The 18,839-nt window shown below is 43.2% G+C and overlaps 2 protein-coding genes across 3 annotated transcripts in view; both read left to right on the top strand.

Annotated features, from left to right (window-relative positions):
• The first annotated feature begins 1,155 nt into the window (after positions 1 to 1,155).
• trim105 (tripartite motif containing 105) lies at positions 1,156 to 7,101 on the top strand. Of its 2 annotated transcripts, none has more exons than XM_075481133.1 (7): positions 1,156 to 1,270; positions 1,680 to 2,087; positions 4,294 to 4,389; positions 4,951 to 5,184; positions 5,307 to 5,320; positions 5,483 to 5,598; positions 5,803 to 7,101. In XM_075481133.1, exons 2-7 carry the CDS (start codon positions 1,806 to 1,808, stop codon positions 6,360 to 6,362), a joined length of 1,302 nt encoding a protein of 433 aa, XP_075337248.1. In that variant the 5' UTR covers positions 1,156 to 1,270; positions 1,680 to 1,805; the 3' UTR covers positions 6,363 to 7,101. The 2 variants fall into 2 exon arrangements, with proteins under 2 accessions (XP_075337248.1, XP_075337249.1); XM_075481134.1 differs by having other exon boundaries at positions 1,683 to 2,087.
• A 3,089-nt stretch (positions 7,102 to 10,190) lies between these two features.
• Positions 10,191 to 18,839, top strand: part of flt4 (fms related receptor tyrosine kinase 4) — a 49,899-nt gene continuing 41,250 nt past the window's right edge. Inside the window, exon 1 of the mRNA XM_075481135.1 lies at positions 10,191 to 10,577. Within this exon, the coding sequence (XP_075337250.1) occupies positions 10,520 to 10,577 (58 nt within the window). The 5' untranslated portion in view covers positions 10,191 to 10,519. The remainder of the gene's footprint in view (positions 10,578 to 18,839) is intronic.

Genomic DNA, 18,839 nt, shown 5'->3' on the forward strand with positions numbered 1-18,839 from the left:
TACGAGGTCAACCAGTGAGAAAATAGGGCTACATCAAAATACTGGAGGAAAACATCAGGCAGTCTGCAGGAAAACCTGTCCTAGGGCAGCATCGGATCTTCCAATGAAAAACAAAAACCTGGAATGTAAAGCTAAACTCGAAAGCACTGTCGCCTCTGGTTTGAATCTTGGTTGGGGCCTTACTGTTGAAGAGTTAGCATGTTCTATGCATGCATGGGTTTCCTCTGGGTTCACTCCTGGGACTCCGGCGTCCTCTCACTATCTAAAAGCATGCATGTTAGGTTAATTGGTGATTCTGAATGGATCCTAGGAGTGAGTGTAAGCATGTACGTTTTGTCTCGTGTGTTTGCTTCTTAAATGTTGGCAGCTGGGACAGGCTCCAGACCCCCCCCACTACCCTGAATCAGATTAAGTGGGTGACGGAAAGTTTAAAGTCTAGACCTGAATCTGATCAAGAATCTTTGGAGTGAATGAGAGACCAGAGTGATCAATAAAAACCATCAAACTTCTAAGAAAGGCCCCTACGAGTCCATGGTTCTGTGTGTGAATGTGTGAGTCTGAATATCTCAGGATCATAGCTGAAATATCTTGATTTAGAAAAAATAAATATGCTTTTCTAAGTCTTACAACTTTATCAAAGTGTTGAAAAACCGCTTAAATCATGGGATGAATGACAAGGCGATTATTATTGCTTTAGTAAAATGATCATCCTTGTAGCACATCGTTGTGGGGATGGCGTGGAAATGACCATAGTTTGTTGCATGTATTCCTTACTAAAGATAAACAAAACATTTGATATTACACTAAAATGTATAGTATTTCAAACACTTCCCTTTATATAGTGACTGTATCTATACTCGTGCCATTTGCATACCCATTCTGAAGAAACCTGTGCAACAGGTTTTAACTTCAGGCTTGTTGAGGCACCCTCTTGTAAGTTTTGGACTCGCCAGTGAAAAGGTAAAAATGAAATAACTGCAAGTCTGTGACAGCGTGGATTTAAAAAAATAAGGCTTTTGTTTAGGGTATAACCTCAATGTTATGCTTGAGATTGAGTCACAAAAATGCAACTGCGCTTCCATCCTTCTGTTCGATGTTTGCAGCGAAACTAATAAACCAATCACGCGTGGGTTTGTGGCTCGCACATGCGCAGAACACGTGGACGTCTTGTTCTCTGCGGCTGCAGCAGGAACAGCGGTGGATCAGAGAGCAGAGCAGAGGGAGGGACTTTGAAGTTTTTGGCCTCACATTTCTTCGAAAAACAGACAAAGTAAGTTCGTTAAAATCCTTACTAAACGTGCATAATGGTGACCACATTACAGAATAAGATACCTTTGGTTTTGTGTTAATTTAAGCTGTTTCCGGTTGGCTAAATGCTAACAGGCTCCAGGCAGTGCAAAATAAACAATCCGACGAAACGTTCCACTCACAACACAAATCTCAAGCTAGTTTACGGAGCCCCGTGATATACCGCATGATTTCTGCTGCTGGTCACACTGATTAAGGTTTACACTTGGAAATGGCTGTCGTTTACGCTTAAAGTGGGTGCTTTGTCTTATAACGTGGCAGTACCGTAATAAGTACAGTTGTTTGAACTTATTTGTCATCGGTGTTTGGCAGGTGACTTATAAAAAGCTGCTGAATGTGAACCGTTAATGTTGTCCTTATATTTATTTTAGCAGGCAGAACAAAGAAGAGTTCATTGCCCTGGGTTCCTCTTTTCCTCCAAAGTTTCACTTCCTCAGAAGTGTGGACAGACTTTGGGGAGAAAAAAGTAAAAAAACAAAACAAAAAAAAAACTCAGTATGGCTGCTGCTGCTGCTCCTTCCGCCAAAGGCAGCCTGAGGGAGGACCTGACGTGTGCTATATGCTGTGATCTGTTCCGGGAGCCCGTCATGCTGTCCTGCATGCACCACTTTTGCAAATCGTGCATCTCCAGATACTGGAGGGGAACACATGGGCCTGTCACCTGCCCGCAGTGCCGCAAGGAGTTCAGCTCCAAACAGTTTCACACTAACTACCTTGTGGCAGCCATGGTGGAGAAGGTTCGCGCCACCACCTCGGATGCTCACATCAAGAACCTAGAGGTGAGTTAGTACTTTTCCTTTCACATCCTCGGTGTGTTAAAACCCCATTTTTTTCTGGCTATCTTCCATTGATATTAGTTACGTTATCGGGATTGTACTACTGCTATGTGTTTGGAAATCTTATACAAATAAGCTTGTACTCCGGGATAAACATTCATTGGAGTCTCGCAGCCTTTTACGTTTGTGTTGTCTAAGATCAATACAGTTGTTGGCCTTGTTTCAGTCCACATCCGTTTGTCACTGAGATGCCACCCATAACATATCTTGTTGGAACGTCTCAAGCCAAAGTTCACTCTGCACTCCCTTTTATATTACTTTGTGTGACAGGATGTAAACCAATAAAACCAGTGCTTTAATATTGTCTGTAAGTCAGATGTGTTTTTTGTTGCCCCTTAAAGGGATACAAGGTAGTTTAGCAGCAGTATAGCGATCTCTATTGGTCAAACTGAAATTCTACACTGTCGTAAAAATGCCCACCTGTACACACCCACTAACTAAACATCGTGGCGAATGCTGCCGTTGTGTTATTTAGTCAGTGCAGTTAGGTCATCTGATTCACAAGTGTAGACTGCCCACGTAAGATACTATAATCAGAGATTTTCTGAAGAGAGAACTCAAGATAATATGCTATAATCCTGTTGCTGGAGGAAGTGGCCGGGGACAGCTCGTCTGGGTTTCTCTGCTCAGGCTGCTGCCCCCGCGACCCGATCCCCGGACAAGCGGCAGATAATGGATGTATGGATGTATGGATGGACTGTTGCTGATCTTGAATGGGATTCTTCCCTCATCATGGTGTATTCGTGGAGTGATTCCTTTGTATTAGCAGACACTTACAAAAGTTACATCTTAGACAGATGTGCGCAGGCACTACCAACATACACGCCGCAATAAACGCAGACTAGCTCTACACTATTCCGATTATAATCACAAATTAATCAATTTTCATTTGTACATAACAATTCTTGTTCGGATCAAAACGCTATTCTTATTATAATCAGGTCAGTCCGTGTATTTCTGAAGCTAGGCTAGCCTACGTCTCGAACTCAGGAGGAATTAGAGCACCATCATCACCTGTTTCTTTACGATCTAAAACGCAGATCACTATGGTAGATGAACAAGATCACGCTTGGAGAAATTTCACAAACATCGTGCCAACATCGAACGTTTCATATTCAGTCTGTGAAAGGCAGAATATGAAACGCTTGGTGTTGGCTCTTCAACGCAAGCGAACACATAGCCTACAACTACAGCTAGCATACAGTACCTAGCTAAGTGCCGTAAACACAAACGACTCTTCTCGCGCATCACGACACTTCAGAAGCGGGTCGCTGCTGCCGAAGTTACATATGGGATTTTCAGCATACAAACCCCTGTTGGGAGCGAGACAGGCTTCATTCGCTTACCATTGACTTGTTTAACCTTTGGTAAACTCCTGAAGGCTATAATTTTAGGTGAAAATGCTACCTAGTGCCCCTTTAAGTCAAACTGTTTTCCAAACTGTGACAGAGAGTTATTCATTGAGCTTTGTTGATGGTTTTTTTGAGAAAGGTTTGACATTTTGGAAAACATGCTTATCTGCTTTAAAGCTCAGTTCCCAAGATTTGATAAGAGCATTGATTTCCCCATCAAATATAAGGCTACACTCAACAGCTGTTTGGCTTAGCTTAGCATGCATTCAGGATACGGACTGCTAATTACCTTATTACTAGTTTATTTAATAAGTTCATGAGCTCAAAAGTCAAGCGATAAATTGGGTTACACTGAGGCCTTTTGCGCGAGTTCTATTTTGCAGGAGGGCGTAGAGACTGAGAGGAATCTCACTTGGAAACCTCGCCAGACCCTTGTTATGATGTTGAGCCATGCCTTTAAGACTGTTGTTTGGGCTATTGATTTATCACATTATATTAAATGACAAGGCTTTCCTGACATTTGTTACTGTCAGCAAAAACCATGTACAAACTGTTGATTCTGATGCAGTTTGATACGACACCAGTGCAAAATACACCCTCAGAATGCCTGTGTCAAAACACAACGGGGAACGTTTCTGCTCGAGCAAAAACAGAACACTTGCTGATAGCAGACGTTACTGTTGGTCTGTTTTTCTGGTGAGTCTGCGTGACACATTTTTACACTTCCTGGATTTCTCACAGTTTTATTTATTTTTTTGTCATCCCCATGCTTATTCCACCTGGATACTGCTTTATAGAAACAGCTGAGAGAGACTTTGGAGAGCTACCGCCTGAGGAAGGAGGACGTCATCAGAAGTATTTGCAAAGACAAAGACAAGATGAATATCATAAAGGTACACTCCAAAGGGATGGTAGCACCTAACGGATAAGAAAACAAACACTGGCACTGCTCTAATGGATATTTGCGGTCTGTCACTGTGGGTATATTTAGTTTGGCTTGCAGTCAGTGCTTTTTTTTTTTTTTTTAAGCATAAAGATGTTGCACCTTGGGTCATGAACACCTTTCATAGGTTGATATAACTTATCTGTGCAGCTTTGCCTCTTACATGGCAACAGTTCTGTCGTATTTTCCTCAGCTGAAAGACACAATGCATAAGACCACAAACTGCAGGTGTGTCAGGCACAAAGACAAATCTATTGTCTAGGAGACAAATGAGAGGAGTTTCAGTGCTGTGCTGAGATGATGAAAAGGAAGTAGTTCCCAGCCCCAAACACTCTGTCGCTGTTTGAGAACTTCATCTTTGAATCTCGCCCTAGCTTTATCACATCTTGCCTGTGCCTCTCGAGACATGCGCATTGTTCTAAGTCGCTTGGCAACACAAATAACACTGGAAAACAGAAAATGCAACATCATGTCTTCTCCCCGTAACACAAATTATTCCTCCCCGCCTCAGAGAGTTGGGACAGATCTGCAGATGCGTGTGAAAGGCGAATTCAGAGCTCTCCATCAGATCCTGCAGGATGAGGAAACCTGCGTGCTGGAGCAGCTGAGGAGAGAGCGGGAGGAGGAGCTGGAGAAGGCTCGGCGCCACCTGGAGCTCTCAGAGGAGGCCATCAGGGAGCTGGAGAACAATACGCGAGTGCTGGAACACTTTAGTGCTGCCATGGAGGACATGGCACCAACTCAGGTGAGGGCTTTTCATCGGAGATTTGCCTGAAATTTGAAAACCATAAACTTCTAATTCGGAATTTTTCTGCCAGTCTGAAGCTTGCTTTTAATGCAATTTTGCTTTGTTCTCATTCCCGACAGCTCCCTCCGCTAAAGTGAGTATTCATTTCAGTGCTGTGACACAGTATTTGCTCTTGGCACTTCAGCAGGTGTTATAAACATATCTCACGTCTTTCTGATAAAAAGTCTTACATTAAAGATTTAATTCAGATTAAATGCCCCTAACGAAATGCATGTTTGCCTTTCTGAATGAACAGACCCTGCGTGCAGGTGGATATCGCACCGGATTTTGATATAAATACTTTCAGTAGCAAATACTTGGCTCCATTACAGTACATCACGTGGAGAAGAATGTTCAAGTCTCTGAAGCCAGGTAATTTCTCTTCTTTCTCATTAAACACAAAAAGAAAAGAGTGAAAATGGCTTTTTCTGCCACCATGCAGGGAGCAATCGCAAATAATCGACTGTAGTATTATATGAATGTGTTGAAGTGGCATCAGTGGGACAGTTGTGACAGAGTTTTTTAGCAGCAGATGTCATTACTGCTATCTTTTAATGATTTTCTTCACCCCAAAAGGTCCTTCCCCATTAACATTTGATATCGATACAGCGCACCCAAGCATTCATATCTCCAGGGACAAAACCGCGGCGGTTGAGTGTGACGTCATGACCCAATGTATGAGCCACAGAAAGCGTTTTGTCCAGTGCGTCAACATCCTGGCCGCCCAGGGCTTCCAGTCAGGTCAACACTACTGGGAGGTCGAAGTGGGCTCCAGCCCTAAGTGGGACCTGGGCGTTGCCGCTGATGCAGTAGACCGGCATGCTCGGATCAAGCTGAGTCCGGAAAGCGGCTACTGGACCCTGCGGCTGCGTAACGGGAACGAGTACTCGGCTGGAACCCAGCCCTGGACGAGGCTGCAGCTCAGATCGTCCCCGCAGAGGCTCGGCGTTTACCTGGACTGTGACGAGAGGAAGGTGTCCTTCTACGACGCAGATGATATGAGTCTGCTCTGCTCGTTCAGCAACGGGCCGAGGGGCAAAGTGTTCCCCTTCTTCAGCCCATGCATCAGTGGCAGCACAAGCAAACCTCACCCTATAAAGCTCCTCCATTACCCTGCTGTCGCTCTGTCTGGCTAACTGCAGTCAGTCAATACTGGAGACCAAAGAGTCTTATCAGTCAGCATTTAGAAGGCAGTGCTGCCACAATGCGCATCATTCTCTGATATGACAAGAGCTTCATTTTAAGCTGCTCTTATGTTTTCCATACCGTAATCACTCTGAAGAGGCTCGTTCACTTTGCAGCTCCAGTGCCTTGTAAAACGCCATTTTCCTGCTTGGTTGCAACAGAGTACTTGATGACTTTCTAGTTCTACGACAAATGACATAAATTGATGGAAATTGTGGGTCTTTCAAATGAAAATCTGGAACATTATCCTTCATGAAGTCAGATTATCCTTCGTCTCACTCGTAGAAGTGTTTTTTTTAATCACCTTTCAGTGTAACCAGCATAAAGGAAATGTGCACTTTACTATGCATATTTATATTGGATTAAATGGTTATTCGTGTTTTATACTGGATTCTCAAGTACGATGGTTTTTGCTGTCGGCGTTTCTGTCGGATGGTATTTCTGTTGGCCACAAAAATAAGTATGTTTATATTCATTTCTGCAGAAGTGGCTAACTTTGAACACATTTGTATGTCTTTATCGTCAGTATGTGTGGTGTACCTATCATTGTTGTCTTTGCATGTTTTAGTTATATTGACATTGTAGATTCATTCTCAATCACTACCTGGTTTAAAACCCGGCCTTTGTGGGGGAAAAAAAAAAAAAGCTTCTGACGCAAATAATAAATCAAGCAACTTTTTCTTTTTCGAACACCGTCTTCGACTCTTTTCTGCAGCTGGGACACAGAGCACATTCATAACCCCTGGACGTTTGAAGTCGACCCTACTTGAACTAATCAAGGATGTTATTAAGTATCATCAAAGCAGAATGCAGAACTGCGTTCTCTGCGTTTGATGGCAATCCAAAACCATTGAAGCGGAGAGACAGCGGAGGGTTGTTGACTCCGCTGCACCTGGAATTTCTGAAAGCATGAGCCATCTCTGACACTTGAACAGCTAGAACAGGAGGGCACTGGGTTATCTTTACAAGCACACGAGAGCACCGACGTCCTGTTTCCTCCTGCCAGGTGAAAAGGTCAGACAAACAAGAGTGACAGTAGGCTTGTCTCTGGGCTTTTTGACAGGCCTCAGGGGCACGCTGAAGCAGGATGCTGCTGCCAGCTCTTCTGATTGGACGAGGGGCACAATGAACCCCACCAGAGGGGGACCTCTGCTCATCCTGGGCAGGGGCTTCATGGAATGGGTGAATTCACAACACCCTATGCGTATTCTTCAATAGATATGCATATTAACTTGCTCATTGTGATTAAAGTAGCTTCAGGTCAGGTCCCAGTTATTAGAATCTCCTGAGAAAGCAACAGCTAGAACCTGTTGTATTTAAATCTTGTAACATCTAGGTTCTTCTGGACCTAAAGAGCGCCTTAAGGCCCAAAGAGAGAAAAAAAAAAGGTCAGGGTTGAGATGTTTTTCCAGAAATTTAAAGTATGAAACGCCTTGCTGTCGACAAAGAACATAAGAGGGAGATTATGTGTTCTGATCATGCAAATGATGAAGGCATTGTGTGGGTACAGCCAGTACAAGTGTTGGCAGCTGTTAAGGAGAGCTTGAAACCAACGGTGAAGCACATTTCAAAACCTTTTCAAATGTTGTGTGGGAATTTGAAAAAGACAGTGAATTCTGCAAAACAGCAATGAGCTGATGAATGTCAGAGCAAAGTTAAAAGTGTCTGAACGATCCATTCCGACAAGCTCAAATGAATCAAGAGAAAAGCAAAAAGTTCTTCAAAGCATTTAAACTTCATGTCCTGTATACTTTTACCTGCAAGAGTTCAGAATCAAAGAGGAATCCATGTTGCCCAGTCGGTATACTGACTTCACATCTAATCATTTTTTTTTGGGGGGGGGTTGGTTACAAGCAAGAGTGGTGCCACTGCAAGGGAAGGGCATGACTACTGAACGACAGCAGCTGATGGAAAATGTTGGCCCTCGCATTCAAAGCGAAACAACAAAACTTCAAAGGAGCTTGGCAAAGCGCACTTTGGTGCACAAGCCCATGGACACAAGCCTCAGTGAGACAGATCGTCGCTTGCTCCACATCCTTCCTGGTAGTAGCTGCGGAGCTGTAATGTGTTTCCTGGCCTGAGGATGGGCCGGATGGAGTGCTGGTTTTTCAAGGACGGGTCCTTGAGCCCTCCGTTGTCTCTCTCAGCGGAATCATTTAAGTCCAACCTTTTCATCTGACACAGCAGAGGCGCTCACACTTTATTGCTGTCATTGTCTGAGTTGCTAGTGTCTCACTGAAGGGGCCATTCACGTGTTTCTTTTGTGCATTTGCAACACTACGTGTTTACATTTGTAATGAGATTTGGGAACTCCCTTGCCTAGGCTTTGCTTGACTATCAGCACGATTCCCTGTGTTTATTTTCCCCTGTAGCTGGGGCCGCTGCAGGGCTGAAACCAGGGGAACATTTTAATTACAACCATTCAATCACAACATTGTGCTTTAAGGTCAGAGAGGTGGATTGCCGTGAGGGATCTGGGGTGGAAAGCATGCCCACAAAAACACGCAATGATCCTTTGACTCCGTGTTATTCCACATTCTCCAGATTTCTTCATATTTCAGAAATAGCTGAGAATGACAACATCCACACATGGATGAAAAATGTTTATTTTTCTCATTCAACTCATCGACAGCTGTTTGATGGATGCACTGGTGTTCGCTGCTTCTGGAGGCACGGCGAGGAGAGAGATGTAAAGTCCGCCATATTATTGTAGTAATGGATTTCCAAGTGGAGATACAGCTGCTGGGAAGTAAGGCTGTGTGGGGCTGATTCAGTTGGCACGCTTCTTCTCCACGGGAACTTCGACAGTCCCTCGGAGCTCCTGAGACATCTGATAGTTCACAAACACGCAGCCTACACCTGACACACCAGCTCTCCAAAGTGCACTGCAGCCCTTGTACCCTCTTTGACTTCTTTGGATCCGAGCGAACACAGGTTTTCAATTTTCCAAATCCCTTCGCGTGTAAAATAAAACAGGACTGACAGCAGCACATAACGGGGCCTGTTTTGCTCTTGGAACAAGATTTTCATTCACACTCTGAAGACTCCCAGAGGAGGAGAATGGATGTGTCGGTGGGGGTGACGGGGTGGGTTAACGGGATTTAAACAAGCCTGAACGATCTCTGCAGTTCGGTCTCATTGGAAGCATCCTTATCTCACTCTCAGAATGAAGTAGCCTATTGCAGGCTCTTACTAGAGAGGCACTCCCAAAGCTCAGGGGGAATGTGTGTTCATAAGTGCAGGAGTTATCTTGTCTTTACATCAAATTGTTGGCAGATTTTTTTTTTGACCTGGACAGATAGACCTCCTCTGACATTTGGTTGTCCGAAGGTAAGATATTTTGCGGATTAAAGACAGCTGCCTAAAAGGGAGAATTTCATGTAGCCCTCTCCCACAACTAAGAGTGTGTTTTTGCTCACCCTTCCTGCGTAATTGTTGGCACTTCCTGTGGCGGCTTTGTCAGAGTTGCTGACGGCATAAGGATTACCTGCTGAGCTATTTAGTTGTCAGGACGCCCTGACATGCTTTGAAAAAAGCCATGAAATGGAAATCAATATGAGCAGTTCTGCACAACATGGAAATCTGCATCTCTGTGGTGCTTCCATTGCTCTTTAAATTGGCCTTTATCACCGTGTGTGTCACTGCAGCAGGGTTTTCACATAAAGGATGAGACGGATGGGATCTTGCAGGAAGGAAATTTGTCATGGATTTTAGGGCGACAACCCCCCCCCCCCCCTCCCCCCCCACACACACACACCAAAACTATCCCACACTCCTCCAATTCAGCTTGTTTTATGAACTGGGTTGGTGTGCATGAGCTTCAGTCACGAGCAAAGGAAAGGGAAATCATTGTAAATCCCATTCACTGGCTTGTGCATCCCTTGGACAAGAGGGGGGAAAGAAGTTTTTTTTTTTTTTCCTTTCCTCAGCACTTGGTCTCTCCGCTGCACAGCAGCCCGCATACGCGCTCCAACCGGCCGATGTTCACCTGAGTTCCCCCTCCGCCTCCCATTCACGGATCTTCACCCAATCCACCTTTCCACAGTTTCCACCAGCATCAACAGCAACACCACTCAAGCTTCTGCTGTTCTGGACCGGAGATCTGGAGATGAAGACAGATTTTACGTTTTTCTGTCGGACTTGGATTGGAATAGCGTACGCTTCAGGTGAGGAGACTTTCTCAAGAAGACTGAAAGTTTGGAGCGCACAACTTTCGGTCGAGCGGAGCGTTTGCATCGATTTATACACTGTCAATCGAGCTTTTATAGCTAGATATGTAAAAGTTTATACGTGTTAGGTTTCTTGAGTGTAGGCAGAGGCTTTGCTATTTGCTGAAAACTGAATCTCATTATTTTAAAACTAATCCGTCGCAGTCAGAAATGTTACTCGTCTGCCTATACTTCAAACACCTTTTTGCAATCTGGGTGCATTGGTTTGTTAAACAGAGCTACTTCATATTGGCTGACTGAAAGTTCCCCTTCGTCTATCAGCATGTAACTGAGTAAATGGGCTAAGGTGGCAGGTCTGTATGCAGATAGGCACTAGGGGGAGGCATGGCGTTGTTGTGCTTGATGAAGATACAGCTGTTAATTGATGATGCTGTAAAGTCGACAGAGGAAAGAAAAGGAAGGTTCTGTTGAGTTGAGTTCAAGTGACTTTACATCTGTTATGTATGTAGGTCACATTTTGGAGGCAGAGAAGGTGGGAGGAGGCGAGCCCATTCATCTGGACTGGACTGCCATGTGGGGGAGGTGTAAATGTCCAGAAAAAAGGAGTCTTATCTGCCTTTATGTGTGCTTTGTTGTCCTGTTCTTCTTGGACTGTAGAAAGTAAATAAGTTCAAGCACACACTTCAAGCTTACCCTTGAAACATGCTCCCCTGACCAACTTTTCTGCCAGATATTATGGGAAAGATTATGCTGAATGTGTGTTACTGTATGTTTGCGTTCATCAGTGATTGCTGCGGAACAGCTGTTCATAAAGAACAGGGAATAGTTCTGTGAGGGGCAGTCGCCATATGGCTGCCCCAATCACAACTCTGGCTCCTTTCATCAGTATCACTGAGCTGCTGGGATGGCTGGGGATCATACATTCAGAACAGGGGCAAATAAACAGGGGAATCACAGCCCTTAGTTACAGCAACAAAAGAAAATGACTCTTGGTGAAGAACTTTACGATGTGTGACAATTTTTCAACCGACCTGGCTCTCTCCAAACTTGTTCATTTCCGTCCCAAAATTACAGAAAACCTCTTTAGTGCGTATGCACAGAAACATTCTCGTTAATCCACAAGTTGTACTTGGAATCACAAAGCTCCACCTGACAATTCTGTCATCACACAAACTCTTAACAGCCCGTTAGCACATGTTTGTCAGTATCTGTTGACAGGCCTGTTTGTAGTGTATTAGTTCAATCATGCACAGCCTCCATCTGTTTCAGTAGATGCTGAAAAGCATAAAAGGGACACATATGTCTGTCTCAAATATCCTGGAGGCAGAGTGCTACAGTATAAGAGTATTCACATTTTGCAAGTACAGTCTCGCATGAAGAACCTGCGGGATTGAGTGCCACATTAAAGGTGAGAAGAAAAAAAAGAGGGCATACTCTGTTTCAGTATTGCTGCTTGTTGCAATCCCTTCAGAATGAAATGAACCCGAAATCTCTATGGTTAGAAGCTCTTTTTTGTGTTGAGGTTAAAATACAGTCTTCTTGGCATACTGGGGATGTCGAATCAATTTAGTGTCTTTTTTCTCTCATGAATTCCACACCTCGAGGATTGAAAAGCGAGACTGTGCACAGGACCTTAAGCCTTGCCTGCTGTTGTGTAATTCTCAAAATTGCTCATTGAATAATTGAGGCAACATGTCTTCTTTCTGAGAAGCAAATCCAATCTAAAATAGCTGTGATCACTGGTCTTTCCTAACCTTCTAAATCCCCTAAATTTGTCCCAGCACTATACAAATGTTTGAAAAGACACCCATTAGTTTGATGCAAGTGTGATGCGAGGCCTGCCTTCCTATTGTTATGATCAGAGGGGGAGATTGAGGGAGAGTGGAATGGAGACCTGCCAATGCAGAAGTCATTGTCATTTTAGGCGGGGAAAGGATAATTTACGCAGCAGCTGCATTCATAGAGCTTCAAGATTTCACCCCGAGCCATTCTCTACCATCTTCCTGTCACGCTCTGTCTCTGGTTTGAATTATGGGAGTTTTCAAAGCATCCATCACACCGCTACAGAAATGTGGTCTTATTTAAGAAAGATGTCTCGATGTGGTTATGCTGGTGTGGAACTGTTGAAATGAACTTTGACTCATTGATTGATTCGTCTCCTCATAATTTCCTTGTTTTTGTTGTAGCATATTTAACCGATAAAAACATTCCCAGTAAAAATAAATAAATGAATACATGAATACAGAGAGAGAGCCACATATGAAAGCTGCGAAAATTTTTTTTTAAGCTGAGCTTAAGAGCCAAATGATCTTTGGCTTACTCTTGGGTACGCACTGTTGATATTGCTTTTAGCGAGTGTTTTCTGTACGCATACCACCGCTTGATCAGATCATCCCAGAAATCTGACTCTCAACTCTGGGTATTATTGGAGTTGTCCACTTGTAGAGGTTGAGTTGTTCTAGCCAACAATAGTCCCCTATTCTCAGTGTTGATCTCTAGATTCAACCTAGGGACTCTGAGGAGCAGATCCATGGTGTCTGTCCTTGAATATCTTGTTCTATCAGCTGGAGAGCAGCTCAGATGAGAGAGGAATGCTGCCGCTGCTCACTGTGGGAAGGTCTCTGCGGTAAACTCTAAATAAACAGGGGCTCCAGTGCCTCACTCATCACTGGCATGGCGTATCAAGACTCTCTGGGCATTTGGATGCCTGGTCACTCAGTTTCTCATCATGCTAAAACACCAACGCCCTTGAATATGACTACAGCTGAGAGATTAGCTTCTTCAGCACCAGGAATCTGCAGCGAAAGCCAAATATGTATCTTAAGTTGGTGTTGGATAGTTGATGAAAAACATCTGTAGTGTTTTTGCTTTCATATTTCTGATCTTTTACTGATGCCCAGTTTTAAGCGATGCTAATTGCTTGTGTCTGTGAATGCACGTATAGTTTGGTTCAACAATTTGGTCAAAATTGGATTGTCCCATTAGTTATTTGACTGATTTCCACTGAATCTGACAGGCACACCGGTCTCCTACTGCTGTTGGCAGTCTCTGGACTTTCTTTCTACTTTCAACATCTTTACACTGTACAGAATGTTAAGAACTTTTGGGATTTCCTGACTTTTCGTTTCAATAAAAGAGAGATCATTTAAAAAAAAAAATATTTCATTGCACAATGAAGACATGCACAATAAAGACACTTTGAGAGACTCATTGAGATGATGGTTGATGTGGAGTTAGAAGACAGCTGAGGTGGCCACGAAGAAACGCCAAGAAGAAACCCAGATGTTAAAGCTGCAGTCTGCAAGATTTGTTGTTGTCATACGTAAAGTCCTACTTTTTGGCATTTTAAGAGTTTACATGATCTATCAGAACGCTTGAAGTTGAAAACGGTGACCTCCGTAGTCGCAAAATGCAAGAAATGCTTATTTTTTAACCGAAAAATAAAAAGTTATTCAACTTCCTGTCCTGCCCCTTCAAAACACATGAGAACTCGTGCACGTAGACGTGCACGCCAGATGCGCCTACACGACTCCTCATTCATCAACTCACCTGTCATTTGCGATCATGGAAGACACAGTAAGTAGACTAGCCCGTAATGAAGTTCAATAGTCTAGATAAATAAGCGTGGGGACGAGCCTACCTTGTATCGCGCGTGCACAATCGGTGATTGACAGGCAACAGAGCCCAGCTCGTAAACCTGATTGGTTACCTTTTACCGGTCCGGTCTGCAATTTTGTAAACAAACCTGCTGGCTTTGGAGGGACCTAGCGGGACATATAGGGGACCTAGAGAACTCATTTTTTTTTGTATAGGGGTATTTAATGTACTACTTTCAGAATCCCCGGACAGTTCCAGGCATTATGCTTGAAAAAGAGTTGCAGACTGCAGCTTTAAGAAGTTGAGTAGGATAGGATAGCCTGAATGTAAGAGTGGAAGATTTTACGATATTTAAAGAATCAGCTCTGACCGGCTCAAATAAGTGAGGCAAAACGATTATTGGGTAAGAGCAGTGATGTGGTGATTGAGGATGGGATCATTTTTACAGTGTCAGAACTTGTCAGGAGAATAGATCTACAGCATTAGGTCAAGAGAAATCTGTGATGAACACAAACTCAAGCTTCATACTGTGAAGCAGCGGTGGTTTTAGATTTTCTGGTTTTGGGAGAAACATCGCAGAAAACCTTTGGATGAGTTGGCTTGGTAATTTGTAAATACAGTCCCGTTACTGTTAGGATGAATTGTAATACTTTTTATGATGCCTTATGTCATCATCTAGCCATAACAGTCTTTGAAGAAATTTGACAATGAACTGACTTGACCAGCCCCAACTGATTTTTGCTTTGAGTGCTTATAAACAAATATTTCCATATTAATATGTTACATAGATATTGCAGTGGTACACTGGCATGTTAGCTTTCTGTGTGTTGGGATTCTTACATTTAGTGTAGTCCTGTGTTTCCTGTATTTTGGTTGTAAGTTCTCGCTGGTAAACTGTGTAAACTGTGGTCATCCCCATTCTGGTCAAGGCTCGCTTCTAATCAATCAACATTCAACCTTATGCATAGCATTGTCACTGTGGGGTGACAGGCTCTTGACAGGCTCTATTCACATAAATAGTTGTGCATAGGTCTGCCTGGATACAGATCCGGTCGCTTCAACCCAGGCTAAATTCTCAACACATACATTTCTGTGGTGTGTAAAAATTACACATTGTCAGGTAAAACAATAAGAAGTGATTCATATTCCTATTGTTTTGATGCTTCATTCAGGATGTTGGTGAACTTCCTCCTGACATTCCTCTGGCATATTGTCTTCTGCTCACAAAAGAATTTACCTTTAAGATGTGCTGTTTTTTTAGGGACTGTCACAAGTTTGGACAATGCTGAAACAATATAGAAACCACCAGCCTTCATATGATAACTAACCCTTTTGGGGCTATTGGCAGTATTCTAGGGCTCCTGGTGTTAGCCAGTCCAAGGCTGCATAGGGATGCAGAAGCTGTATCATCATTATACAATAGCATATGTTTTCAAACTCACATTTCAACCAACCTGCATGCAACCAAAACCCTCTCAAAAATGATTGGTTAGATATGTCATATTAGATGACATATGGGAACGAGAAAGCCTCCAGCACCAGAATCACCCAACCTTAACCCAAATGATGTTGGAACACACACATTTTTACAATGTTGTGACAGTGTGGTTTGCTTTAAGTCATGTGGATGATGTGGGTAACTTCAGCGCTGCTATATACACTCACCGCTGAGACCTTTCAGTAACGCAGGCTTATACAAAGCCCTGTACTTGACATGGCCAGGCTGATGTTGCTATCAGCCTTTGTATATACTCACTGCCCCTGAAACTTCCTGTACAGCTGCAGAAGGATACCAAACAAACCACTTACTGTATGCCTTGTGCCTGCAGACGCTGTCATATCTTACACCGCAGTTTGGGAAATAGACAACTTGTACTTGATGATGATGTTAGCATTTGGTTCTAAAGCCTGTTACTTATTTCTTCTAATGTTGTTGGCTGATGCTTGCTTGTTGTTAAGATAAAACACATGTAGAATTAGTATAATTATCACAGTAATGTAAGTTACTTATATAATAAAATCATAACACGAGACACATCTGCAACAAAATGCCGTACATGAATGTTAGTTAAGGACAGTCAGGGTTAAGCTTTCTAGCGTGCATGTGCAACTTTCAGACCCGTAAAAGACCCTGCCTTGCACTCCATATGCCAACCTCTCTCTCGAACAGTGTAGAAAAACAGAGTTTTAAGAGTTCAGTCACGCACAATGCACCACAATACTCAATGCATCCAGAGATCCAGACCTGGCAAATTGAGGTAAAATAACAGTCAGATTTCCCAGAAGTGGTTCGCTCGACCTTTTTCCCTGACCATGTTGGAAATCATAATTCAGCCAGCCGCCTAAGAGAAGCAGGGAGGGATGTGTGTGCGTAATTACTTAAATTCAGGCATGAATTAGTACATTGTGTGCATCATGCTGCTCCTGGTTGTTCATAGGAAAAGTTGCAGCTGTGTCTTCTCACACCTGTGCGTAGTGTAAAGTGGGTGTAAATGTAACATTACTTAGGTCATTTGACTAAGTGTGGCCCCAGCATCTGATTTTTGTATACTGTGTACTTTAGTCTTGGAATGATTTTTTTTTTTCTTGTAATGATGATTGCTTGATTGCTTGACTAAACTATTGCCCATGTGAGGACACAAAACTTCAACACAAAGTCATTTAAAGTCAGTTTAAAGTCAGCCAATCCAACAATCTCTGTGTTACTTACGGTGCAAACAGAAAGTTAGTCACAGTAGACCCCTCATTTGCTTTATGTTCATTGCATTAAAACACTCTCCCACACTTGAAGTAATTACCATGCTGGAGAGCTTTAATCTGTCAATTTTTTCTCCTGACTCCTGCTCTCTTTGTCCTTTCAATCATTTCATCATGTCATGTTGCGTGGTGCTTTTCTCGCAGATTACTCGAACCATGGCTCTCTGAGGATAAAAAACACCTCCCAAGAGGTGGTTAGAGCTTGAATAAGGGCAACTGGACTTAATAGATCTTGAAGACGTTTCACCTCTCATTCAAAAGGCTTCTTCAGTTCTGAAGATTTCCATGACCTGGATGACTGAGAATCTTCATCAACATATGTTGGGTCTAATTTGACAGAACGACAGGTGGATCAACATTTTTTCCAGGTTAGATAGCAACAAATTACTTGACTGCATTACATTTCAAATTGCCTGTAATTCTAGATCAATAAGAGTCAATGAAAAGAAAAGAGGTGCTGACAGACTCAGAAAAGAATTTGCTTAGCTGATCCATAGCCTGATCTCTCTCTGCTCATGTTTGGAAATTGAATCCTGGGATGCATGGGGGGATAACACAGTTTTAACGACACTCCAAACTACTTCCATTGCTTAGAAACAAGCATCATTTGGAGCACTTATCAGTTTAACTAGAGCCACCATCACAATTACTCGCAAACTGCCGCTCAGTCACTGGCAGTTGTGTTTCTTTAGTTTTGTGACTTTGAAGTGTGGGTAGCACATCACTGGTCACTCATACCTATTCCTGTACTTTGGAGGTCACTTTAGGTTCATGGGAAAGAGTACATTGGTAAAGCTTGAGGAAATTGCCAGCTTCCCTCCCTATATGCATTCAGCACTATAATAGTTGACCCGGCACTCCCCACTTTGCCCTTGTTTTCTACGGCATCTTAAGTTGCTGCAGTGATTTAGCTCAGTGGGGGATCAGACATGGCAGTCGAGACTTGTTTATGGCCCGAATCTTCAGGAGTTGAATAACAAGCATAGCAATGGGGCTCGTCAAGGTTTGGCCTCGCAGCTTGAGTTTTAGGAGGGTGCAAGCCATCAAAGCAGGCCTTTTTTTTTTCTTTTTCTAAAAAGTTATTTTAGATGTTTCCCAACAGAGATGTCAATGTCTCGAGCTGAGACAGAGCATTTACCAGCAGAATATTTTGGGTTCTATTCTCAGCAGGGGAAGCAATTTCTCAATTATGAAAATGATGATAAGCAAAAAAAGAAAAACGGGCTGCCACAGAGGAAGAGCCAGAGCTGTCCGGTGTGCCTGTGAGGCAGGTACAGGAAGGTTTAGTCAGGGACAGAGGTTGGAAACATAGGAAGCTGGCCCAGATGGCTTGTTGTCGCATCCTTAATTTTGCACCCCTCCTCTGGCAGGATGTCGAAGAGGCCTGTCCCCTCCACTAGAGGAGAGGGAAAAAAAATGAGAGGACAGGGACGTGGTGGATGTCATCCACCTCTGTAGTAACAATGAAATCAAAGCTGAACTGCCAGTCAGTCTGTCGCCTGGTTTCGGACTGGCCTTGTGTCCACACGAAAGAGGAAGTTCATATTTTTCTGTTTTTCCTTTTTTTTTTTTTTAGAGCAAGCTAGAGTATTTTAGTTGACTTTACATCTAAAGAGCAAGTCTGCTCGGTGGCCCCCACTGGCCCCCCATTCCTTGCCAGAGCTACAGCCTTGGCCTCGTTTACAGATATATATATAGCTGAGGTAACTGTGTAGCTGTGCTGTCACTGTCACTTTAATCTTAACAGTGGAGGAAATTCAGTTACCACATTTGCTGTGTCATTTTGAGTCTCTTTAACAGTTTGTGATTTCATTCAAATTGAGAGGAAAAGGGAAAAATCACAGCTGTAAAAGATTCATGTGACTTTGCAGTATTTAACCACAGAGAAGCAGCATCAATAACCTC

This window comes from Odontesthes bonariensis, chromosome 13 (genome assembly GCF_027942865.1).
Source record: "Odontesthes bonariensis isolate fOdoBon6 chromosome 13, fOdoBon6.hap1, whole genome shotgun sequence".
Lineage (NCBI taxonomy): Eukaryota > Metazoa > Chordata > Actinopteri > Atheriniformes > Atherinopsidae > Odontesthes > Odontesthes bonariensis.

What these genes read in the sequence shown, in the direction of transcription:
- trim105 (XM_075481133.1), top strand. Translation starts at nt 1,806, where the DNA reads ATGGCTGCTGCTGCTGCTCCTTCCGCCAAAGGCAGCCTGAGGGAGGAC. An exon ending in CTCACATCAAGAACCTAGAG is followed by an intron (nt 2,088 to 4,293) that starts GTGAGTTAGTAC and finishes ACTGCTTTATAG; the next exon opens with AAACAGCTGAGAGAGACTTT. An exon ending in ACAAGATGAATATCATAAAG is followed by an intron (nt 4,390 to 4,950) that starts GTACACTCCAAA and finishes TCCCCGCCTCAG; the next exon opens with AGAGTTGGGACAGATCTGCA.